We start from the raw sequence: 25,823 nt of genomic DNA on the forward strand, positions 1-25,823 counted from the left end.
GGGGGATGGTAGCATCCTACCAGAGATCTGTCTTGGGTTCTGCTACTGTTCCTTCTGTTTTGACCGTCTTTTAATATACTTCAGCTATGTAGCCTATGACTTTATTGATCCTTTTTCTTAAGGTGTATTCTTTTGCGCCTGTATTCTGTTTTGATGTTGACATTTTTTAATTGTGTTGCCGTTCTTTTGTGGTGCAAGTAGCTCTGAGTGCTGTGTGGGTGGAAGTAGGGCGTGTGTGTACTAAGCAACAGCCATGATGGACAGCTCAAGGTTTATTGCCTGAAAGCTTGGATGTGTGTGTGTGTGTATGTGTGTGATTGATTTTGTTAAGAAGGAACCATCTGAGGTGGAGGCAGGTGAAAATGAAATTCATCCTCTGTAATCTTTCAGTCTGATGGGTTCTTTCACTTTTGAGTCACAGCATCCTGTTGTCAGCCATGAAGGCCGAAGCAACAGCACAGGAAGTCCAGAAAATGCATCTCTCCCAAGTCCCTCTTCTTATTGGCTTCTGCCTTTTGTATTTGACTGCCTGTTGTTCTGGGGTCTGAGTTCAGGTGCCCAGTTCCTCCCAGTTTCATTTGAAGGCCACTCTGGGGCTTAAGGGTGTGTCCTGCTTGTGTCTGTCTTGATTTGTGCCCCATCGGACTCGATTCGTGACCTGCATTGAAACCAATTCATAAATTTGTAAAATCTATGCATTTAGAGGAACGAAATGCTTATCACTCTGGTGTTTTCTCAGTGATGTGCATGAAACTAGAGAGATCCTAAGGAAGGGAAGAAACCTGACAAAAGTTTGGAAAGATCAGTGATGACACAGATACTGTCCAATAGGTCCTGAAACCTCTGGTAGTTGTGCTGTGGACAAAACACACTGAACTACAATATATCTGTATATTAAACAGTTCCTCAATAGATACAAAGGTCCATCCTCAGCACTTGTATTGCCTCTACTTTTGAGGTTTCTGTAGTGGACACCCTTAAACTTAATTGGGGGGGGGAGAAACTAATAGACATTTGATTTCTGCTCTGGATCCACCTTAGTTTGTAACTCGGGTTCATTTTGCCACCGAATTGCATCCAGTCATTCCGTTTCTATCCAGACTTGACACAAATTAATCCGAAATCAGACCGTTCCATTCAGAACGGATGACGTGTCTAGATCCAGGCTGTTGCCCTCATTGTTAAATGCTGAACTCAGAAAGAACCTCTCTTTTCTTTATTTAATTACTTTCTCCCAGCCACGATATTTTGTAGAGGTTGGAGTGATTTATATCGCTCGAAGCCTTGGTGTTTTGAGCAACTTCTTTCTTGATTAATTGTTTCCCGGTTGTCGACCGTTCTAAAATCTGTTGCTTAACTCCAGTGTGGGTCCTCTGTTGATTGCCACACCACAAGCACAAGGGGGGGGGGGAAGTGTGCACACTTGCTGTTGGTTGAATTTTACATACGTCTCAAGTTTATATACAATTACTGGGTCTTTCTTTCTTTCTTCGGTACTTACAATTTGAGGAGCGAATAGGTTTGGGATGAGAGCAATCCTTGGCTCCATCTGATCAGGAGGTGGGAGAAAAAAAAAAGAACACAACATCCCCTAGACTGGAGTAGCCTAGACTACTAAGATTGATGGAGGTGATTTTCAACGAAGCTTTGGAAACTGGTTTTCTTTTTAAAATAAAAGATACGAAGGTGATGTTCCGTCATAGAAGCTGGTGTAGTAAGATCAGTTCGTCCGTCTTGTTTATGCATCCATTGCCCCCCTTCCACTCTCTATTATTTTTATTTTGGATAAGGATTGGCTCTCTACACACAGAGACAATTTATGTGGAAGGAAAGGTTTACTTCTCCACTGGGTGTTCTCAAGGTTCCAGATCACCATAACCATAACCATCTAAGAACTGCAGAGCTAGAAGGGATCCTGTAGATCATCAAGTCCAGCCCCTGTCAAGGAGGTCCAGAGGGGGAATCAAACTCCCAACTTCTGGCTCCACAGCCAGAGATCTGAACTACTGAATTCTCCAGCAGTTGGAGCCCATGGTTTCCAAGCGATGCCATCAAGCGCAAACACACCCTTTCCTCTAGAGGGGAACAATTAAAGTCTGATTAACATCTACATTGTTAATCTGGAGTTAATGAAGGGATGGAGCTAATTATTCCATTAATGCCTCCCCTTGTAAGGGGGCATCTCGTCTCTGGGCCTTGTGTTGCTTGGAGCTCCGATCCTCAAATGAACTTTTGCTCCGTGGCTGAATCTTCACCTAGAATGATTAAAATGCTGAATTATGTAATCGTGTAACTCTGAATGAACGACGACTCCAAATATTCTGGCTACAAATTAAAAAGTGCTTTACATGGTCCATATCTTCTCCCAATCCCCCACACAGAGGTTGAGATTGCTTTCTTGTTCCCGTTTCTTCATTTCTTTCCTCCCATTCTCTGCGGTCTAACCCCCACCAAGTCATTTTTTTTACATTCTTATAAGCATAATTCCTATGAACGATAAGAAGCTCAAGAGTCTATCTTCATTTAATCCGAGCGAAGATTGAAATCAGATGTCGCATTTAAAGGAGAGTGGGGGGGGGGAAGCAAGTTTTCATGTTAAGATCTACAGACAAGTTCAACACAAGGAGCAATTAACAAACAAGCAATGCGTTTTATATATAATTAAAATGTTGAAGAAAGTAGAGGCAATGCAGGTGCTGAGGATGGACCTTTGTATCTATTATGGAACTGCTGAAAGTCTGTCTTGGTTGGTTGGTTGGTTGGTTAGTTGGTTGGTTGGTTGGTTGGTAGGTAGGTAGGTTGGTAGCAGTTCAGTTAGAGTTGGGCATGAACCTCGGTTCAGAGGTTCATGCTGGTTTGCATACAGGGCACCACAGGTGCTGCTCAGTCCCTTCCCCCACCTTCTCGGCCAATGACACACTCACCAGATGGTGCATGCTCCTCTCCTCCTCCTCTTTGGCTGTTCAACTAATCCCAGGCAGGAGTATGGGTTGACCTGTTCTGCCTCCTTGTCTGAATGAGCAATCAGCCAAGGAGGTGGGCAGGGAAGTCCGTACTCTTTCCAGAGACTGGTTAAGCAGCCATAGAGGAGAAGGAGAAGAGCATGTCCCGGCTGGTGAGTGTGTCATTGGCCGGGTAGAGGAGGGAAGGGAACTCACAGCACCAACCTCCGAACTGAGGTTCGTGCCCATCTCTAAATTCAATATATTGCAGTTCAGTGTGCTGTCCAACACATGGCTAGCAGAGCGTTCAGGACCTATTGGACAGTATCTGTGTCATCCCTGGTGCATATGCATGCAAGCGGGGGACGGAAAATGCCCTGTAGGCTGGTGGCGAGTCCCCCACAGGCCCCAGGAGATGTTGAAAGTTCACTGTGTGTTGTAGGCACAGTATGTTATGCTCTGTAAGTGGTGAGACATAATGGGAAAGGTGGCAAGGGCTGCTGAGCTCATATTACCATCTGCTTGGCCACTGAAAAAGGGAGAGAGTAGTGGGTTAGCTACATTTTATGTGGCCTCTGGGTCTGTGGAGCTGGATTCCCAACTTGCATGTTTCCACAGCCCATCAGCCACTTCCCAGCTTTTGTGACATTCTAGGGGTCTCTCCCTTGTCTCCGGGTTTGGCCCTGAACTCTCAGTTGGACTCTCCTAACCTGGCAACCTTAACAGTAAGGGAGCATTCCCCTCTGTGTTATATTTATCAGATTATGGCGACGGCCACTTACAAGAGATAGTTCCAAAGCTCTCCGATCAAGCCAATGGATCAGCAGGGGCTCAAGACGGCATAATGTCCCTCTGTATGTCAGAACAGTGATGTGGGAAGGGTAGCTTCCCCCCCGACCCGCCTTGATGCCCAAAGAGCTCAACTGTTCCTTCCTGACAGCTTTTTTTAAAGCATCACTTTGAGGATGGATGTTAAGAGGGTTGCCAGATGATCCAACCCCCTCGGTAGAATTTCCGTCGGAATCTAGCCTGGGGGGGTTTGAAAGCAAGATGGTTTCACTCATCCTGCTTCTTTTTAGACACCGAGAGCTGTGACATGTCTATTTGATATATAATTTATCTCTATTTTTTCCTGGAGCGAAAATAAATAAATAAAGCGCAACGGAAAGGCGGTTCCTCTTCCTTGGTGTTGCTGGCTTGGAAGAGAAACTTCTACGTGCCTTCAGGTTCTCTCCTGAGGCGATTAAGAAAAGTGAAAGAGTTTAAGATGGTGTTGGGGGTTATAAGGCTGTACATAAGGGCACAGCATTCCGACGGTTTGAAAAGTTACTTTTTTTGGATCGCCGCTTCCAGAATCACTCGAGCACCATGGTGATGTCTTCTGCATACATGTGTGCATATTTATCAGGGATGACACCGACACTGTCCAATAGGTCCTGGAAGCTCTGCTAGCCATGCTTTGGGCAACACATTGAACAGGGTTCATCGTTGCTTGGTCTGGAATATGAAAAAGGGGTGGACTTTATTTAAGAATTGCCTTTATTTAAGCAAGAGGGGGGCATTTGTATTTTGAAACCCCCTTTCCTTCAAAAGTGTACTTCTGGGTAAATAACGCAATTCCTGTGAGGCTGAAAAAGAACCTTTTTCGGTTTGTCTAAATCTGTGCTGGAGAATGGAAGCCGCCAGTTGACTACTCTGTATTTATTAACACCGGTCTTATTCACAAATAGTACACCAGCTGTTAAGAACAGGTAAAGATCCTTTATAAATCACTAAGCTGCTTTCCATCTCAAGCTCATTTGTAGCCTGCAGCCATTTCATGGCTGAGAACTAGAACCTGGGTTCGAATCCTACCCAGCATTTTAACCACTGCGCCACACTGCCTCTCCGGACAACCCATGTGAAGAATCGAAGCCCCTGGCCTCATTGCATGCGTATGTTTAAGAAGACTGCAACCGAAATCTCTTGAGTCAGTCGGACATCGGGGGCTGCATACAGATGGAGGAGGGAAGGAAAGGTTCCCCGCCCTTCTGTTTTTCTTCCGACAGATGCGGCTGCTGGCGCCCGGAGGCTGAGACGAACTGGTATCACAGACAGCTTGCCTCTTCCTTGACTTCCCTCAAGAGCATTTGGTATTCAGAGAATCGCCGCTGGCCAGATGCTGGGCAAACGCGTCTTGCGCTTCTCCCTTGCTCGAATTGTGGCTTTAAAACTGTTAGGTGAAAATGTGCTTTTAAAAAAAACTATCACCCCAGAGCTTCTCAAAGCTGGCGCTTGATTGTAAACGTGGAGGCGCGCACGGATCACAGGCGCTGGAAAAGATTCGATCCCGTCTCTTTTTTTCCTCTGCCTCTGGTGCATGTTCAGCTGTTTAGCTTGTTTGCTTACACTGCTTTTATTTTTCCCAGAGACCATCCCCCTCCTTGGGTACACAGTCAGTAAAACCCTTCTGAGAAAAGGGAGCCAAGCTGGGTCACATGTGTGCATATTTATCAAGGGTGACACAGACACTGGCCAATAGGTCCTGGAAGCTATTTTTTCCTTCCCCAGGAATCTGCAGGGACGTTGGCAAGTCTATGGACCTTCACGAACCTCTGAACCAACGTTTGTGCCAATCTCTAATTATAAATGCTCAAAATGCTGGATAGCTCAGCAGTTGAAGTATCCGGCTGTGGGGCCAGAGGTTGGGAGTCTGTTTCTCTGCTGGTCTCCTTCTCAGGGATGGGCTTGATGACCCATAGGGTCCCTTCCAGCTTCACAGTGCTAAGATTACCAGCTAAGAGGCCGATGACGATGACAGTGATCCAAAATATGCAAGTTTTTGAGCTATGTAGAAATCTTGATCAGGGTTTTGGTGGGAAAAGATTAGAAAGGAGAGAAAGAAAAGATGTGGAAATGCATATCCATGGTTGGGTTTTCAAGCTCTGACCTTCACCTCTTAATATTTTCCATCCTTACATTGTTTAAGAAGTCTTAGACTAATGAATTCATGTCTAGAAGAATTATTGCAGTTGCATCTGGAAGATGAGGGGGTCAGAAGAATGCAAACCCTTACCCTGTCCTGCTTCTCCACCCTGAGTTAAGACTTAAGCCTTTAAGCATCATTTTCTTTTTAATATTGTATGTGTCTTCAGGGCCATGTATTCAGAAGGCCACATTTTTGTAGCAATCAGAGTCACCTCTGATCCCTGGCCACCTCATGAATGACTGTTCTCCAAATTGTCCTGTCCTCAGCAGCCCCGCTTGGCTCTTGCAAACTGAAGCCTGTGGCTTCCTTGAGGGAGTCAGCCCATCTCGTCTTCCTCTTTTCCTGCTGCCTTCCAACTTTCCCAGCATTATTGTCTTTACTGGAGAATTCTGCCTTCTCCTGATGGGCCCAAAGTAGAACAGCTTCAGCGTCAACATTTTTGCCTCCAGAGACAATTCAGGCTTGATTTGATCTTAGCCCCACTTGTTAGTCTTTCTGGCTGTCTTTCTTTCCTCAAAGCTCTCCTCCAACACCACATTTCAAATGAATCAATAGATCTTGGACCCACATTTATCTTTGTGGCTGTCGAGCACACTTGCAAAGCTCTCCTCCAGCACTACATTTTGAATGAATCAATAGATCTTGGACCCACATTTATCTTTCTGGCTGTCGAGCACACCTGCAAAGCTCTCCTCCAGCACTACATTTTGAATGAATCAATTGATCTTGGACCCACATTTATCTTTCTGGCCGTCCAGTGATCTGCAAAGCTCTCCTCCAGCACCACATTTTGAATGAATGAGAGAGCAGAAATACAAGAGTGTGGCCGTGTTGTTTTCCTTTTAAGGCAGCACACTGTGCACCGTTCTCGGGGGAAACTAATGGAAGACTATTGCTCCCGTCACAAAAAGGTTTTCCCGTCCATTTATTCTCAATTTAATTCAGTGCACCGCAAACTCATGAGAAGTCTCAGCCCCAACTCTTGAAAGCTTGAGCAGGGCAGAATGGAAATTGACCTCCTCGGATGTCTGCCTTGGGTGGGAAGCATGGCAAATTCTTTTTCTTTCCTTCTCTCTCTGGAAATTGGGATTTAATTTGCTAAAGAGGGGTGCACCTTCATCAGTTCATTTGCCGTCCCTGAAGATAGCTGACCGTCGTGCTTTTTCTTTTGTTTTCTTTTTGACAAGTGAGCTGAGGCACTAAAATTTCCACATCCGAACTGGAAGGTGTGAACAATGGTAAATGTTAATAGTCATAATTTAACAGACACTGTTATGGGCCCTTGTTCCTGCCAACAGAGGCAAACTTTCATCTGTTCTCAGTCTTCCCAGAGTGCAGGACACGCAATAATGGGTTCAAGCTCCAGGAAGCCAGATTTCAGATGAATATCAAGAAAATCTTCTTAACTGTTAGAGCGGTATGACAATGGAACCAGTTATCAATGACCTCGGGAGGTGATGAACGCTCCAACACTGGAGGCATTCAAGAGAAATCTAGACAACCACCTGGCAGATATCCTTTGATTTGGATTCCGGCATTGAGCCGAGGGTTGGGCTCAGTGCCCTTATAGGCACCTTACGGCTTCATGATCTCATGATTCTCTGTGATTTAATACGTAAACAAATCAATTTGACAATTTGACTCCAGGGTCATCCCAGGGCATCAGTGAGGTGAGATGAGTTCAACCAGTTCGGTGTGTGTGTGTGCGAGTCGTTTATGGGGCTTAGTCTGAAAGCTAAAGAAGCTCCCCGAGGTGTTGGACTTATGCTGTGCGATGTATTTCCTCATCCTGGGTTTCTTCCGTAATGTTTGGACCAAAACCCGGAAAGGCCTCCCAGATTTTACATAATCAGAACCGTCAGCTCCGTTCATAAAATCCCGATGCCAATATGGGGTCCGGATCTGGATCTTAGTTCTGTTCATCACCCTGTGTTGGGTGAAGGGATGTTTGGGAAAACTGTTGTGATGTAAACAAATTACACTGGATTTAAATATTAACCTCACATGACAGTTGGACCTGAATAAATATTTCAGATGGCCGGAAAGTGGAATGCATTGTTCAAACGTCTGCAAGCCACGTTCAACAGCCTCCTGTTCAGCTTTCCCAAGGAGGTGCTGGAGATGCGTTGAAAGCTTTCTCTTGCTCTCAGCGCTACCCACCTGTCACTCCCGATTAGGAGCAGCCAACGTGAGTGATGGACACTCACCCAAGATAGGGAGGTGAGACGTCAAATGGGTCGTGGCTCTTTTGTATCAGCGGCTTCTGCCTGAGCTTCGCGAGCTCAGACTTTATCAAAAGAGTGGCAGTGGAAGGAGGCATCAGCTGTTTAAAGGACCTGATGTGTTTAGGAAGAAAAAGATTCTCCAGCCCCTTCCCAGAAGTCTGTAGCCGGTGCCCTATCCAGGTTTTTGGGATCTTCAGCCAGAAAAAAAAACCCAGTCCTTACAGATGTCTGAAAGCCCTTTCATAGAATCATAAAATAATGGAGTTGGAAGGGGCCTATAAGGCCATCAAGTCTGACCCTCAGCTCAGTACAAGAATTCAAATCCAAGCAGATCTGACAGAGGTTGGTCCAATTTTCTCTTTAATTCCTCCAGCGTTCGAGCACCCACCACCTCCCGAGGTTATTGATTCCATTGCCCTACTGCTCTAACAGTTAATAAATTTCCTAATATCCATCATTAATCTGGTTTCTTGTAGCTTGAGTCCATCGTTACGTACCCTGTGCTCTGGGATGACTGAAAACAGACCCTTCTCCTACTCTGTAGGACTACTTTTCGAGTATTTGAAGAGTGCTATCCTATTTCCCCTCATTCTTCTTTTCTCAAGGTTAAACATGCCCAGTTCTTTCAGTCTTTCCTCACAGGGATTTGTTTCCAGTCATCCTTGTTGCCATTCAGCTGAGAAGTAACAGCTTCTCTTGGACATGATCAAAACAGGAAAAATGGCTGAGTGGGACCTGCAAGGCATTACGGGTTTGGTAGTCTCTCTGCCTATTGTGCTCCATGCAGAAGTGCCCCTCAGGAATCTATGAGCACTGTGGCGTTTGTCTGGTTTTGCCTCAAGCCCCCATAAATAGAGTTCTGGGGACTGTATTCCATGAATTCTAAAAATCCCATGCTGAGAACTAAGTCACTTATATTGGGGACTTGGAACAAAACGTTGTGGTGCATTCTGCAATTATCTAAGGGGAAATCCTTTCTCATTTCACCCCCAGAGGTGAGAGGGCTCTTGTTATGTGCCATAAATTGCTTCTGACTTATGGCTGGTCTAAGGGCCTTAAAAAAAAAAAGGTCTATGAGATGTTCAAAGAATGATATATTGTTGCCACCGGTTAATAAGTTTCCAACGCAAAACAGGGATATGAACCCAGGTCTCCTGAGTCCTGGTTTAGTAATCCCACTAGCTGCCAAAGTGTGGAGATGGGAGTACAAAATTATTCTCCTGACCCCATGAGAGTTTGAGGTCTTTTGCGATGTTCTTGGCAAGAGAAGAAAACAGGAATGAGAAGGATTTTTTTTTTTGGTACAATGTCAGCAAAGATGAACATCACATTTTAATGCAAATTACATTTGCATGCAAAGAGTGCAGGTTGAGTAGAACAGTGATAATTCCTACTTTACTGAAATATCAGAAGCACTGGATGGTTTTTTTGTGTCTCTTTTATTGATCTTTGCTATCTCAGTCCCAGTTTAGTTTGTATCTGAAAGGGAAAGGGCACTAGTTTTGCTCAGATGGTTTCTGCATATGATGGAAACCTTAATAAGAAAAGAAAAACAGCACTCCTTTTCGCCAAAAAAAAAGTTATCGCCTTTTTAAAAACAAACGGCATTCACCTCTAAGCATGAATTGTAACACTTTCACATAGTCATTAAATAATAATAGTTTGCATTTGTAATGTTCATTTACACATTTATGGTATTCAGGAATGGCAGAACGTTAAAATTAGTTTTTGGGAAGTTAAGAGGAATGAAAGGGAAAAGACCATTGTTGATCCCAACAGGAACAGAACTTTTAAATCAATGGGATTTATGGTAAGTGTTGATTTATCAAGGTCCTATTGATTTGGTCTGATGGAACTGTACGGTGATGGACAAGTACGGAGTGGGGATAATGGTTGTTGTTTTAAAGGGCAAGATCCATTTAATCATTATCCATGCATGCACAGACACACAGACACAGACACACACACACACACGCACACACACACGCACATGCACACACATACACATACACACACAAAGCAGCAGCGTCATGACCAAAAAGAAGAAAAGATTGTGACTCCTTTTCACCAGCTTCATAAATTATTCCTTTTGAGTCAGAAGGTGGTAAGTGGCGATCAATTTCCAGTTGGTGTGTTTTTTCACACGCACAAAAACTGGCGAGGTTTTTTGTAATTTTGTGCAGTTCTAATCAAGCCGTGAAAAGCTGCTGACGTAGAGGTAAGAGGTGAAAAAAGAGTCTTCCTTCAGAAATTGGTTAAGTTCTCAGGAGGGAAAAAGGACTAACGATCACCAGCATGTTTTAGGATACTGTTGATAGTTATAGAATTTCTTTACACACACATGCACGCACACTGGCAATCTCCTGGGCTGTTGTTATTGTTTCTTTAAGGTCTAATTTTGTGATGGGAGGATTCACTGAATTCTGTTGAGTTCCCACCACTGTCTCAAATGGCAGTAGATGACTATGAAGCTTTGGAGATACAGTGGTGCCTCGCTTAACTATTGCCTCATTAAACGATGAAACCGCTATACGATGACTGTTTTGCGATTGCAAAATGATGTTTTAATAGGCAAAATCTGCTTTGCGACAATCGATTTCCTGCTTTGGGAACCGATTCTTCGCATTACGACTTTTTTAAAACAGTTGATCGGCAGCTTCAAAATGGACGCGCCCTGTGTAAAATGGCTCCCTGCTCTGTTTTTGGACGGATTCCTCGCTATACAGGCGCCAAAAATGGCCGCCCCTATGGACGATCTTCGCTGGACGGTGAGTTTTTCAGCCCATTGGAACTCATTGAATAGGTTTTCAGTGCATCTCAATGGGATTTTTTATTTTGCTTAACGAGGATTTCGCTCTACAGCGATTTCGCTGGAACGGATTGTCCTCGTTAAGCAAGGCACCACTGTATTTCTCAGAATGCATCAGCAGGACAAGTGTGGGTTTGCTGTCTAGCTGAGATGATTATTTTTCAAAAGAGTAGAGCAGATGTATCTGCTCCTAACCAGTGGCCATGAAAAAAGAAGCTCATTCTCAAGGGTTGTTGACCCCAATTGAAGCCACCATGTTCAGAGGCCAGAGGTTGGAAACCTTCTGCTAATGCTCTCTGGGTAATTTAGGGAGCTGCAAATCTCCTGTTTTTTGAGGGAAAGTCCTCACGATGCATCAGAGAAGACCTCAAAAATGGCATGCAGCCAAACTTTGCCCGTCGCAGTCTATGGAATTCAACCATGAGGACCATCACCAAAAAAACGCCCCAGCAGATCTTCTCTGCTCTTTCCGCAGAGCTGAAGAACTGTGAGGAGAGGCAGGCAAAAGAGTGCTATCTTCCAAAATATTATCTCCCCCTTCTTTTCCTGCCCTTTTTTTTAAAAGAAAACCATTTTGAATAATTCAAGGCTTTTAAGCCTGAGTTCACAAAGGAGACAGCATCGGTTTCTGTGTCGAGGTGCGATGCATGGAGGAATGTCTAAATCAACTTGCTTCTGAGCAAGGGATATCTTTGGTTGTAAAAGCCATTGAGTGTCAACACCCAGGTCCGTACAACGTTATCAGTTGGTCTGTGAACAATCCTCAGTTCTCTAGGCTGCTTTGTTACTTAAGGTCACGGAAGGAGCCATGAGTGCGTCCAACATCGGACGGCCCTTACTCTTTTTCCAAGTTGGAAACAAATAATAGTGTGAGCGTTCTGACTGGATAGCTCAGTGGCTAAAGTCTCTGGCTGTGGAACCAGCGGTTGGGAGTTTGTTTGTTTGTTTGTTTTATTATTTTATTTTATTTTATTTTATTTAACTTATATGCTGCCCACACTACCCGAAGGTCTCTGGGCGGCTTACAACATTTAAAATACAATAAAAAGGCAAAATAAAGGCAAACTAATTAAAATGCAATTAAAAAATATATACTGTAAAAATTGCCATGAGACCCACAGCTGATATTATTTCAATTAAAAGCCTTCTAGAACAGGAAGGTTTTGACCTGGCGCCGAAATGTCATCAGTGTCGGCGCCAGACGAATCTCAGTCGGGAGGGCATTCCATAATCTGAGGGCAGCTGCCGAAAAGGCTCTTTCTCTACAGGGCATCCCTCTTACCTCCTTGAGGGACGGCTCTTTCAAAAGGGCCCCCTGATTAGATCTTAACTACCGGGTAGGCTCATATGGAAGGAGGCGGTCCTTCAGGTATCCAGGGCCCAAGCTGTTTAGGGCTTTATATGTCAAAATAAGCACTTTGAATTGGGCTCGGGGAGCAACTGGTAGCCAATGTAACATAAACAGAATCGGCTTGATATGTTCCCTAGCGGCCCCACCACTCACCAGCTGCGCAGCTCGATTCTGGACCAGCTGCAGTCACCGGACTGTCTTCAAAGGCAGCCCCACATAGAGCACATTGCAGTAATCTATGCGAGATGTTACCAGTTCAGTTCCCTACGGAGCCGTCTTGACAGGGGCTGGACTCAATGATCCCTTAGGGTCCCTTCCAGCCCTGTAGTTCTAAGAAGATGATGACTAAACCAATAATTACATAAGTGTCTTTGATTTAATGGCTCAACTTTAGCAGTGAATAGCAGCTGGATTCAGGCCTGTGGATGTTATATGATCAGCAGTAGTGAGCATATTTTAATTTTTTCTGAGCACGCTTGTTTGCTGAAGCAAATCCTTGCTGCGTGTCTGTCGCCTGTATGCTTCCTTCTTCACACACCCCCAGAAACATAGGAGCAACAAGTATCTCCATGTACGTTTGCGTCTTCTCATTAGGCTCCCTCTGTCGAGCTCTACCCCCCTCTTGGTCCCACAGCATCTGACGCCGTTTAGCGTTTCCCGTTCTGCATCGTTGGCTCCAGGTTGCAACGACTTGAAGTCGTTTCGGCTTCCTGGCCCGCAGCTGGAAGTTTTCGTTTGCCAGCCGGGTTTCACTCGGGGAAAGGAGCTGGCGCACAGCAGATGGCGTGTGCCGAGGAAACTTTCCGCCCGGCTCTGGAGCCTATGGCCAGACTTCGAAACACTTTGGAACAGCTGAGTCAATCCTCCATCTGGTAGCTCCGTTTATATGGTGCAGGTAGACGAATCTGAGAATTGCGAGATCTGCAGAAAACCAGACTCCATTTAGTCCAGTCTCTGTCCATACAGAGTTAGTGTGTCCTCGAAAGATGTTCGGGAACATCCAGTGAAGGAAATGTTATTGTCCCCTAAGGCCATCCATGTTGCAGAGTTTTGAATTTCTGGTAATTTTCCTTTTTTTAAACTATGCTGTAGAAATAAAGAGATCCGTGGAAAAGAATAACTACAAGTTCCCTGGATATTCCACCCCTTTCTTATTAAGGAGCACGTCAACTCTCTCTGAGACATCTGGCGGAGAAAGAATAAAAATCTTTTGTCACTTACAGTTGCAAAGGGATCAAGAGTAAAGAAACACTGAACACCAAGGGGAAAAAAAGCAGAGAGGCGGAGCTCTCTTTGAATTCGGAGGCAGAAAGGCCTAATTGGCTAGTGCTGGATAGATTGGCAGTCATCTCAGCTCAGAAAGGTCCCTCCCATCCACACCTACTACAGGCAGCACGCGAGGTTGTAAAACAAGATGCGAACAATCCATGCCACTCTCAGCGAACTTGTACAGTTAGGAAGGGCTTTCAAATGTTTAGTCTAACATTGTCCTGTGAATCCGTTGGTTCTGGTTCCACTCTCCCGTCATCTTCTTTGTGACAGCCCTGTGGATAGTTGATGATGACTATCCTATCCCTAGGGACGTGGCGGCGCTGCGGGTTAAACTGCAGAAGCCTCTGTGCTGCAAGGTCAGAAGACCAGCCATCGTAAGATCAAATCCACGTGACGGAGTGAGCTCCCGTCGCTTGTCCCAGCTCCTGCCAACCTAGCAGTTTGAAAGCATGTAAAAATGTGAGTAGATGAATAGGTACCACCACGGTGGGATGTTCACGGTGTTCCATGTCTAGTCGCGCTGGCCACGTGACCACAGAAACTGTCTTCGGACAAACGCTGGCTCTACGACTTGGAGACAGGGATGAGCATCACACCCGAGAGTCGAACACAACTGGACTAAATGTCAAGGGGGACCTTTACCTTTTTATCCTATCCCTCCTCACTTTTCGCTGGATTGAACATCTCCAGCTCCTTCCGTTGTTCCTCATAGAACTCAATTTCTAGACCCTTTGTTGTGTTTTGCCGACCTCCTTTGGATGCTTGAGCCGTTTCGTAAACTAACCACACACTTCTTTAGCAATAGACCGGCACTGAAACCAGCTTTTTGTGATCTGAGAACGCAAATCACATCAACACCATGGCACTCGAGCTGTGAGCCAGAGGCAATATTTATGCCTCTGGCCATATTGTCTCCACAAGGAGAGGAACCAGAGGTTAAAATCTTGGCTGTGGGCAAGATTTGGCCCACATCCTGCCAGGTGCTGACCCCCCCCCGACTCAACCTTCCTAGTGTTGTGAGGATGACGAAGTAACCGCAGTCTATAGAGCACGACCAGTTTGAATCCCTGGGGGAGCTGGCCCTGGCGATTTGATTTCATTTCCTCCCGTTATTCTGCAGCACCTCTCCCAAGTTGTCGGCAGCGATGGAAGCTGGTGGTGTTGATGGAATAGATGGCCGTGTTTCAAAGCGGCCGGCCGGGCTCAAGCTTGATGACCCTCTGCGGTTCATAAATGGAATTCTGCCACTGACATCAATGGAAAATAGAGGTGGCGGTTTTCTATTTAGAGCCGACAATCAGCGGTTATTGGTTTTGCCTTAAGGTAGACAGCTTTGAAAATGGGACTGGCAAAGCCTGAGACGAGATCCCTATTATTGAATTCCCAGGGGACGGTGTGCGCCTGCGTGTGTGTTTTCACGTGCCCCCTTACTTGCTGCCACCATCCGTTTCAAGGGTCCTTTGCTCTTGCTTGTTGGAGACTGTTTTGAATCGCCAGCGCTGCTGAAATCCTTTAATGGACAAAGGGATGCTGTGGAATTTTCAGAGCTAAGCTACTGTTCTGTAGAGACTTAACGATTTCTGTATTAAATTAGACCCAACGGGAACAGCTTCCTCTTTATGAGAGCTGCTTAACGTGTCCAGTGCAGGATGTGTAAATGTGGGCTCAGAGCCAGATGTTGATGGAATAGTAGGAAAAACTTCCTGACTGTTAGAGCAGTAAGACAATGGAACGATGACTTCCAAGAGGTGGTGAGCATTTGAACACCGGGAGCATTCAAGAGAAAATCAGGCAACCATCTGTCAGATCTGCTTTGATTTGGATTCCTACATTGAGCAGGGGGTTGGACTTGATGGCCTTGGAGACCCCTTCCAACTCCATGATTCTGTGATTCTAACCAAACAATTGTTATGAGATTCGGTCTTGTTTTTACTGCATTGCATCCTGTAAACACTTCATATTCCTGCTAGGGTGGGGATCACTGGAAATCTCACTTGATCTGGCCATGTTTCAAGAAGTTCCTTTAAAAAAATGTGTCTGGCTCTCAAAATCCTCAAATTTCTTCATTTTAACTGGGAGATTTGAGGAGTAAAATCCAAAGAGAGAGAGAGAGAGAGAGAGAGAGAGAGAGAGAGCAAAATTCCCTAGATCCAATCTCTCAGACCCAAATTCATGTTTCTAGCCCCTCCAGAAAACATAGCCCTTCCATAAAAGGGAAATATGTGGTTTTTGAAAGGGTTTCTCTGCTAAAGATTTACCATTTGGCTTTGGTGTGAAGCCTTCCATCTGTCGATATGAAGGGGGAAAGGTGTGGACGGGAAAAGATGTGCATGAGAAGAATGAATTTGCATCTCTTGTTTCTAGCATCATGTTCAAATTTCTAGCACTTGCATGGCATAGGAATATAGTTGGCTTCCTTAAAGTGAGTAAGGCCATTGGCTTGTCTAGCTCATTATTATTGACCCTACTCATTGGTAGGTTTCTGGTGTTTGGGGAGATATCCTTTCCTAGCCCTCACTGAAGATCTGTGGTGGTCTCCTCTCCAGGACCATCCAAGCCTAACCCAACTGAGCTTCTGAGATTGGGGTAGTAGGTTGATAAGAGAGACCATCACGGTTGGCCGTCTTGACCTTTGATGGAGAAGTTCCGAAGAAAAGATGGGCAGATCTTGCCTGTTGTAGCCTCCTTTTGACCTCCTAATCGTCTTCTTCTGCTCTTCTCTGTTGAGTTTCTTTGACCTTTACTGTAAGTGTCCTTGCGCATGGTGTTGGAAAGATATAGGGGTACCGAGGCTGCCCCAAGGGCATTGCACCTGGCAGCCAAGAGATACCAATCTGCTGGCACAGTGAGATTTCACAGAGGGATGTTGAACAGCTGGAGGTATCCCCCACAGCACCCCATCAGCATTCTCCCTTGGAAAGAGCTCCATACTTTATCAGCTGAAACCAGGTGATATTTCAAGCTTTATCAGCTGTAATAGGAGGAACACACATTCCTGCACTCTACATATTTGGAGGTCATACCCTGTTGTGAAAAATTGATGGGCAGAATAGCAGGCATGATAAAAGAAATGTATGGCATTGATTAGTCTTTCAGTCCAGCTGTGGCGCGACGGTAAAATTTGGGAGATATGCACGAGCACTTTACAAGCTAATACTGTATTCAATTTTATAACCACTACAAACAGTCTAATTGCACAGTTTGAGAGAGTACGCTGAATGGCTTCAATTAAACTTAGGAACAGGGTGGAATGAGGAAATGAACTTGTTATATATAAGACTCTTTCTCTTTCCTCATATTTTCTTTGCTTCCTTCCTTTTATTTACCATTCCCTGTGCTTAGGCAGGATTTCTGGAAGTTACAGTCCAAGAACATCTGGAAACCCAAGGTTGAGAACCACTGATATAGTTACTTTCTTCTGCTTGGTTGGAGTACAATTTCCAGAATCTCCCTGCCAGACAGTGGTTATGCTAATTGTCAGATTCTGAGAGTTCTAGCATTCCCAAACTCCAGGTTTAATCATTGGTATGGGCATCATCTGCCCTGCTTTGTCTGGTGGTCAGTATCTCATCTGTCACTTTGGTTCAACTGGGTAGCCACCTGTGGTTGAGCATGGTGACCACCATCGGGAGCATGGTGACCACCCTCCAGAACAGTGGTCCCCAACCTTGGGCCTCCAGATGTTCTTGGACTTCAACTCCCAGAAATCCTGGCCAGCAGAGGTGGTGGTGAAGCCTTCTGGGAGTTGAAGTCCAAGAACACCTGGAGGACCAAGGTTGGGGACCAATGCTCCAGAAGATGGCCATCACCATGAAAATTCCATCATGACAAATAGCACAACCAGTCATTTTCTGCTTTGTGAAGGGCCACATATGGCATGCTGTGAAGCTATCCCATTTTCAGGATCTCAACCCAACTCCGTTGGGATTGTGACAAATCGTGATGGACCAAGGCTTTGTTTTATGTCTTCTCCTTGGTTGGGTTGACCGTACATACTTTAGTAGAGAAAGGGGGGGGAGAATCGTCACATTATCATGTTTTGAGGTGCAAAGCTCTAATCTTCCACTTGCCTCCTTCTATCAAGGGAGAGACTCCACCTTGTAACGTACAGTATTTCGAACTTGACAGCACCACCGATTCGTCCGACTTCGTAAGCGAACAGTTTTGAAAGCACTGAATGGATGTTTACTGACTCTTGCTTGAATAATTTATTGGATTATTATTAGATTGGGTGTAATAAATTCGGTGCTGATTTATCATTTCCTTCACATAACGTGGCAAATTACCATTGGATTTATTGCGCCGGGAGATGCTCAGGCTGATGGCGGAGTCCTATAAAGCAAGACACTAGCATGACAGGAAGTTTGCACTGGAGAATTTATGTTCTTCTAACTGCTCCGCTAAGATTGGAAGTAAAGAAGAGAGTGAAGTTTCCAATTTTTTATTTTTTATTTTTTATTTTAGGAACCATACAGTTCTGGAGAGCGTGTGAGAGTGCTTTAATGGGTGGAAGGCTAGAGTAGAACTCAACACACTTGGGTTCAAAACTTGCCTCAACCATTTGGATTCAAATCTTGGCTCAAATGCTCTATGGTGGGGGGCAATGGTAAATCTTTCCTTGAACATGTTCCATTGGGATCACCATAATTATTATCGATGACACATCATCATCACCATCATCTTAGAACAGTAGAGCTGAAAGGGACCCTATGGATCATTGGATGCAGCTCCTGTCAAGCCTTTTTAAAAAACTCCTCTTAGACAGACAGCCACTTAGGGAAAGCTTGCCTGAAGAGAACACTCTTTGCCTGCTTGCGGGAGGACAGCAAATGTGGGGCCAACCTGTCTTCCTGTGGCAGGGAGTTCCAAAGTTTGGGAGCAGTGACAGAGAAGGCCTTCTCCCATGTCCCTACCAAGCACATCTGTGAGGGTGGTGGGATCAAGAGAAAGGCCTCCTCTAATGGTCTTAATGCCCAGGCAGTCTCATAGAGGGAGTTATAGCTTTTAGATAGACTCAAATTGTTTAGGGCTTTATACAATCAAGACTACAATTTCCAGAATCTCCAAGATGGCCAAAAATTATTGCTCCCAAGATCTGAGTTAGACCGTCTACCTACCCTAGCATTGTTCACCCTGACTGGTAACTATTCACCAGGGCCTCCGGCAGATAAACAGCCCCATCTCCTGCTTCCCCAAATTCTTTTAAATGGCTTGGATTGAATACCAAGATGCCAAGCGTTATTTCAACCCCATCGTCACTTTCACAATTTGTGCAAAGCATCTCCGCAGATTGAGCATCATTTCTCACTGTGACACTGAGCACACAGAGCACAAAGCCAACAGGATGGCCGATGGATCAGAAAGACACAAATAACTCATCCTCGGCTACTGCTTTTGCATGTCTGTGCATCAAGGCACCGATTCTTGCTTTTATAGAAATACACAACCACGCATGCAACAAAAGTCTTACAATCGTTCATAGTTCTGTGAAAGGCGTTGTGAAATCATGACATCTTGGGTTTAAGAAGTCCTTACCAAGCACACCTGTAAGAATGGTGAGACCAAGAGAAAGACCTCCCGGATGATGTCTTGTTTACCATGCATGGATGAAACAAGTCAATGTTGTGTCAAGTCAACAAGTCAATGTATTTTCAGCATGTCTCTATTTCTCCCTGAAATCTTGACTGACAAGCATAAGCCCATCTCTGATCCCCTCTGTGACAGCATCTTTCTGTTCCTTCACCTGCCTTTACTTATCTTCCTCTCGGCTCACCTGTCCTCCCACCCAGTAGCAGGGCAGCGTCGTTGGGAACGTGTTTCCAGCAAACAGTCGATTCTCGGTGCTTGTTCTCAGTCCTCCTGGGAAGCTGACATAGCTGTGCAAGAGCACAGGTTGGATCCTCATCTGGCTGCAAGAGAACTCAAGGGGAAGGTATGAGACTGCTAAGAAGCAAACACAGAGAAGGAAAGAACAAAAAAGAGAGAGAAACTTGATCTTTTGATATACAAGTGGTGCCTTGCTTTACGATTGCCCCGCATTACGACGAAACCACATTATGACGATCTATTTGTGATCGCAATTGTGATCGCAAAATGATGGTCTGAATGGGGTTTTGTCGCTTTGCGATGATCGGTTCCCTGCTTCGGGAACTGATTCTTCGCAAAACGATGATTTTAGAACAGTTGATTGGTGGTTTCAAAATGGCCACCGGGTAAATAAAATGGCTCCCCGCTGTTTTCTGGGACGGATTCCTCGCTGCACAGCCACCGAAAATGGCCGCACTATGGAGGATCTTCACTGGACTGTGAGTTTCCAGCCCATTGGAACACATTAAACAGGTTTTAATGCGTTTCAGTGGGCTTTTTATTTTCGCATTACGACGTTTTCGTTCTACAGCTATTTTGCTGGAACAAATTAACATCATAATGTGAGGCACCACTGTATGTGTGTGGTGGAAGAAGTCACTCAGCGTAGACTAAGCCCAGTTTAGAGCGAATGTTTGGAACTGCTTACTAGGAATGCAATTTCTGCAACAATGGATCAGATGGCTTCTAAATGTCAGCAGCATTGGAGAGGGTTACCTGAACTTGCTAGAGACTATAACACCTGCCGAGAAGCTCAGAGCTGATATATATTATGAGTAATTTGTAACTGATTCCTTTTTCCAATAACTGAGGGTTGCTCCAGGGAGAACATTTGCCATCCTTAATGCATTGTGTTCTGACTGTTTTTCCTATCATCCGCATGACGTTCACTTTGCCTTCCTTAGTACAGCGACTTTTCTTGTGACTTTCCATAGTTTGTCTCTCTGAGGAGCACCGTTTAATTTTAATGTTGTTTTGCTTAGGAGGTTTAGCACGGTGGTGCTTCCCGTGCGAAGCTGGAAGCTTTCAACTAGCACTCAAACAAAGCAAAAAGTTCCAGAAGAGAGTAATTTTAGGCGAGAAGAATCCCAGGATAGGAAAATCATGTGTCTCACTTGAGAAAACACCAGAGCTTGGAACTTTTTAATAAATGAATTTGTTATCATACTCATTACTACAAAGCAGCTAGGTTATCATGACAATGTGGTTAGCGGCAGGATGATAAATAGAGAAAACCCTCTGGTTCCCTCTACTGGCTGATTCTGATATTGCATCTTGGAAATGAAACAAAATTTGAAACAAAAGAGTACATCCGTTGCTAGTTAGGATTGAGAGGACAATGACATAAAACCTGGAATGTCTATCATATGACTGTAAAAATGCTTATAAATACCTTTTTAAAAAACCTTGTGAAAGTAACTAGGAAACATTACTCATGAAACCGAAAGGGACTCTGCGTTACATTGCTTTTCACGTTTGACTTACCTTAACCCTTGGTATCCCAAAACTAGTCACAAGTCATGAGATTGATCTAATTTGTTACAAGTAACTATATTATTACAACTAGTTACAAGTATCTGCAGTAATCTAACTAGTTACAAGTAATTACCTAGCTGCCTAGCTCCTTCAAGACCTTAAGGAGCACCTCTGAAAAAACACCGTAAATGTATCAGCTAGTTTGACACCCAGCTGTACATGACACTGCTCACTAAAATGGGGCTCCCTTCACTTCACCACAGTACATCTACAGACTACAGTGGTGCCCCGCATAGCAATGTTAATCTGTTCCGCTATGCAAAAACATCGCTAAACGGATCGAAAAACCCCATAGGAACGCATTAAACTTAGTTTAATGCGTTCCTATGGGGCCCAAACTCACTGTTCAGCGAAGTCCCTCCATAGCGCCGCCATTTTCGCGCCCTCGGTAAGCGAGGGCAGGGCGCGAAAACACTTGCGGCGGCCAATTTGGGCACTCGGTGGCCATTTTGGAACCACCGATCAGCTGTTCTGTAAACATCGCAATGCGAAGATCGGTAAGTGAAACGCTTAACGATCATCGCAATGAGAGGTTTTGCCTATCTAAACGTCGCAATGCGATCACAAAAGCGACATCGCTATGCAGATTCGTCGTTAAACGGTGCGCTCATTAAGCGAGGCACCACTGTATGTTGTTGCAATGCAGTCTGTTTCCTTTTAATATCAATTAAGGGTGCATCACATCCCTGCGCCCTGCACATCGCTTCCTCTCTTGCTCTCAGACCTCCTTGGCCTGCCTCCTGTCATTACCAATTCAGGTTCTCCTGTGCCTCCATCTGGCACTGAGCTCCTGGCAACAAGCTCCTTTTGATCCCTGGCCACGAAGCACATGGCAAAGCCCCACTAATCTCTGGGGGCGCTTCCAAACTTGCAGGGCAAGGGGGGGAAACCTTGGCCTTCAAAAAACGCTCCTTCCTTCCCTCTCTTTTTAAAAAGCCACCGGCTGGCTGGAGTTCCCGTCAGCGAAGATGGCCCGTTCAATCTTTACAGCTTTGCTCCCTATATAGGGGGGTGGTTTTATGAGAAGGTTTACAAGATCGAGTCTGGTTAAGCCAGATGTCGTATCCCCTCCTTAAATCTCTCCCTTTCCACAGCTTTCATATTCCGTTCTGGCTGTGAATCATTTCTGAGGCATAAAGGATCGGGTAGTATCACGCCAGAGGAAAGGCGCCATATAAAAACGAGGAGCAAGGTCTGGCGATACCGGAGGGCTAACTCTTGGGTATCCAAAGATATTGTGGACTAAGGTCGGAATGAATTTTTCAGGGGTGGTGTGTGTGTCTGTGTATGTCTGTATAATTAAGAACAATTTCATCGAGACGCCCCAGAGAAAAAGTTAATCATCCACAGTGAGATTTTGTTTCAGTCCTGCTAAAAAAAATAACAAGCACTTTTCCAGCAACACCAGCATTCACAGAAAAGGTGGTGTTTTCATAACATTGCACCCTTGGTACTTTGCACAAAATTTGAGAGTTTTTTTTTAAATGCAAAATGCAAGATTTTGTGGAATATGCAGGGCTTTTGTGCAAAACACACGTTTGTGAACCTTGTTAGGTGGAAAGTCCTGGATGAATCTTAGAATCTCAACCATTGGCGATTAAACCATTGTTCGCTTATACTCCAGAAAACATTGTGCTGTTGATGTTACGGGGGGGCGGCTGCCGTGTGCAGTGGTTAGAATGACTCAGGAGAATAAGGTCATGTCCCCATTGAATCATGGAACTGACTAGGCAGCTTGTGGTCAGTTGTTCTCTCCATGTGGCTTACCTCACAAGGTTGTTGTGAAGATACAGTTGGGAGGAGGAGACTTGAGAGGCCTTCCAGCACAACCCTGCCTGATTTTTCTGCCTCGTGCACTGCCTTATATTTCGAGATTACAGCTCTTGAAGTATCTTGATCTGTGGATGGGTTTTGTTTTGAATGTCCTCTCTGTGGTTGTTACCATGCTACAAACTGCCCAGAATGGTGCTTTGAACCATTGGGGCTGAATACAAATGAATGAATGAATGAATGAATGAATGAATGAATGAAATTAAAAGGAATTAATTAATATTTAATTAATTAATTAAAAAGGAATGAATGAATGAATGAATGAATGAATGAATGAATGAAAAAGGAATGAATGGATGGATGGATGGATGGATGGATGGATGGATGGATGGATGGATGGATGGATGGATGGATGGATTAAAATGAATGAATGAATGAATGAATGAATGAATGAATGAATGAATGAATGAATGAATGAAAAAGGAATGAATGGATGGATGGATGGATGGATGGATGGATGGATGGATGGATGGATGGATGGATGGATTAAAATGAATGAATGAATGAATGAATGAATGAATGAATGAATGAATGAATGAATGAGGCATACTGCTGTAGATTCACTGGAGAAAAGGCATTATATCAATACAACAGATAAAGAAACAAGAACAATAATGATTGCAACAAAGATAATAGTTTTGCCCATCGCAAACTGTTTTCTCTCTCCTCCCTCCCCTCCTGTCTCGCCCTTCTCCAGTACGGGACCGCCTCCTTCTGAGATCCTGCAGATTGATTTTGAAATCGAAGATCTGAGTGAATTGCCAGGGACTCAGCTAATTACATGGCAAGTGGAATATCCCGGAGACCGGACATCTGATCTCGGCATTTCCAAGATATACGTAAGCCAGAAGGAGCTGATTGGCGTTCTTCCTTTGGCAATGGTAAGAGCTCTGTACAGATGGATACGTTTTTTGTTTTGATTACGGTAGAACCTCTGTATCCGCGGGAATCAAGATCCACAAACGTTCAGGCTTCATAGTCATGAAGCTATGGTGGAGGTAAATATATACTGTAATACAGATTTGTTTTATGATTTGTATTTATTGGATGTACAGATGATGGATGGACAGACAGACAGACATGTTCATTCAGGTATGAAACATAACCATGTTTACATATGAATAATTATGAAGACTGGGTGGTTGGCAAGTGACGGGCAATTAATTGTTATGCCAATTACTATAGTCAAGGTTGGAGAATGGTGTGTACACTTCGGAAAGCTAATATGGTCCATTGTTGTAACTTAACAACTTCTGAAGAACTCGCACGTTGCCTTGAATGACACTGACGGCTATTGTAGTTCTCTGCCACTGCTCCATTTATTTTTCAAAGGGGAACAAAAACGACTGTCTTCAATTTTTTTGCTTTTGCTGGTTTCTAAACAATGTGGAGCCTGAGAAAATAAATACGCAGCCTGGATCCTAAGCATTGCCAGGGATGGGCCCTAGAAATCTTTGGATTTGTGTTCTGTTGCCCCCCATTACTAGCTTGTGTAGGTCAGTCTTTTTAGAAAAATGTGGTGTGGTGTGTGCCTCCCGAGTGGACAGGATTGGGTCCATCGATCTAGCGTGCTTATTGGTTTCCTTTGAGATGTGAGGACTTCAGGATTTAAGTGGAAGACTTGGCCTATTCAGTGAATTAGTGAATCATCTTTATATACTTGGTTATCTGTGGCTAATAAGGCTTCAGCTCTTCTATCATGTCTGACTGTCATGTTTTGCTTGGTATATCAAATGTTTTCTGTTACTTCATTTCCCTGCAACCGACTGTTGGGTTTTGTGTCCCCATCTCTTTTCTCACTTCCTGGACTGTTTGCTTTTCCCCCTCTGCTTACTTCTTCTTCTTTCTTTTTTTAAAACTTTTCTACCGGAAGGTTGTTCAAATGTGAAAGGTTCAACCACCTGGTGTCAACTTTTGATGTTTGGTCAATGCCAAATGGTTGGCCAATGATAAAACTTTACAACCCGGACTGTGTCAAGAGCAAATAAATACACTAAGGGAGTGACATGCAGGTCAAAATGACTATCCAGAAAGGTGTGTTCCCACACAGAAGTTGCTTTCAAAGAGATAGATAGATAGATAGATAGATAGATAGATAGATAGATAGATAGATAGATAGATAGATAGATAGATAGATAGATAGATAGATAGATAGAGAGAGAGAGAGAGAGAGAGAGAGAGAGAGAGACAGACAGACAGACAGACAGGGAGGGAGGGAGGGAGGGAGGGAGGGAGGGAGCTGTGCAAGAGCACAGGTTGGATCCTCGTCTGGCTGCAAGAGAACTCAAGGGGAAGGTATGAGACTGCTAAGAAAGCAAACACAGAGAAGGAAAGAACAAAAAAGAGAGAGAAACTTGATCTTTTGATATACAAGTGGTGCCTCGCTTTACGATTGCCCCGCATTACGACGAAACCGCATTATGACGATCTTTTTGATCATTAGAGGAGGCCTCTCTGTCTCGTTTCCTTCCAATCTTTATCAGCACAAATTCCCATTTGGGATTCAGCTCATTCTCTTTTCCCACTCTACTATTTGTAGTAGGATGTGTCTATTGATTCACCCCCTTGTCCTCCCGCCCTCCTTTCACTGAATATACCAGCGAGGTTTGCTTACAGGGCAACCCACACCGATCGAAAATTTAGCTCATTGCTAATTAATTAAAGCTGTGTCTAGGAGAGGATTTGAACTTCTGTTGGTGAGGCTCGGAGTCCGTATCGGCCCTCGACTCTATGAAAACCAAGGGCGGTCTTTTCAGCCGCTCTCTCCCCACTCCCTTTTCTCCTTCCTAGTCTGGCCTCCTTTGGAGATCGAGAGTTCTTGGGTGTACTATGGAATATATATTATAACCAGGGGGAGGATTTCTATGACATGTCATATTTTTTTCTGCAACCTATGTTTGAGTTCATGGGTGGGTTTGAACATGTTTATGAGTCATCTGGTGAGAAAGGCCAGATGACTCATAAGCCTGTTTGAGCTTGCTTATGGGTTGAAACGTAGGCTGCAGAGAAAACGTGACATGTCATA

General features: G+C 44.5%; 1 protein-coding gene across 2 annotated transcripts in view; it reads left to right on the forward strand.

The window, feature by feature from the left end:
* The window catches only part of TMEM132D (transmembrane protein 132D), a 233,539-nt gene that overhangs the window by 139,457 nt on the left and 68,259 nt on the right, over positions 1–25,823 (forward strand). For both annotated transcript variants that reach the window (XM_078381730.1, XM_078381731.1), the window contains one exon: positions 23,496–23,679. In XM_078381730.1, the coding sequence (XP_078237856.1) occupies positions 23,496–23,679 (184 nt within the window). The remainder of the gene's footprint in view (positions 1–23,495; positions 23,680–25,823) is intronic.

This window comes from Pogona vitticeps, chromosome 14, assembly GCF_051106095.1.
Source record: "Pogona vitticeps strain Pit_001003342236 chromosome 14, PviZW2.1, whole genome shotgun sequence".
Taxonomy (NCBI): Eukaryota; Metazoa; Chordata; class Lepidosauria; order Squamata; family Agamidae; genus Pogona; species Pogona vitticeps.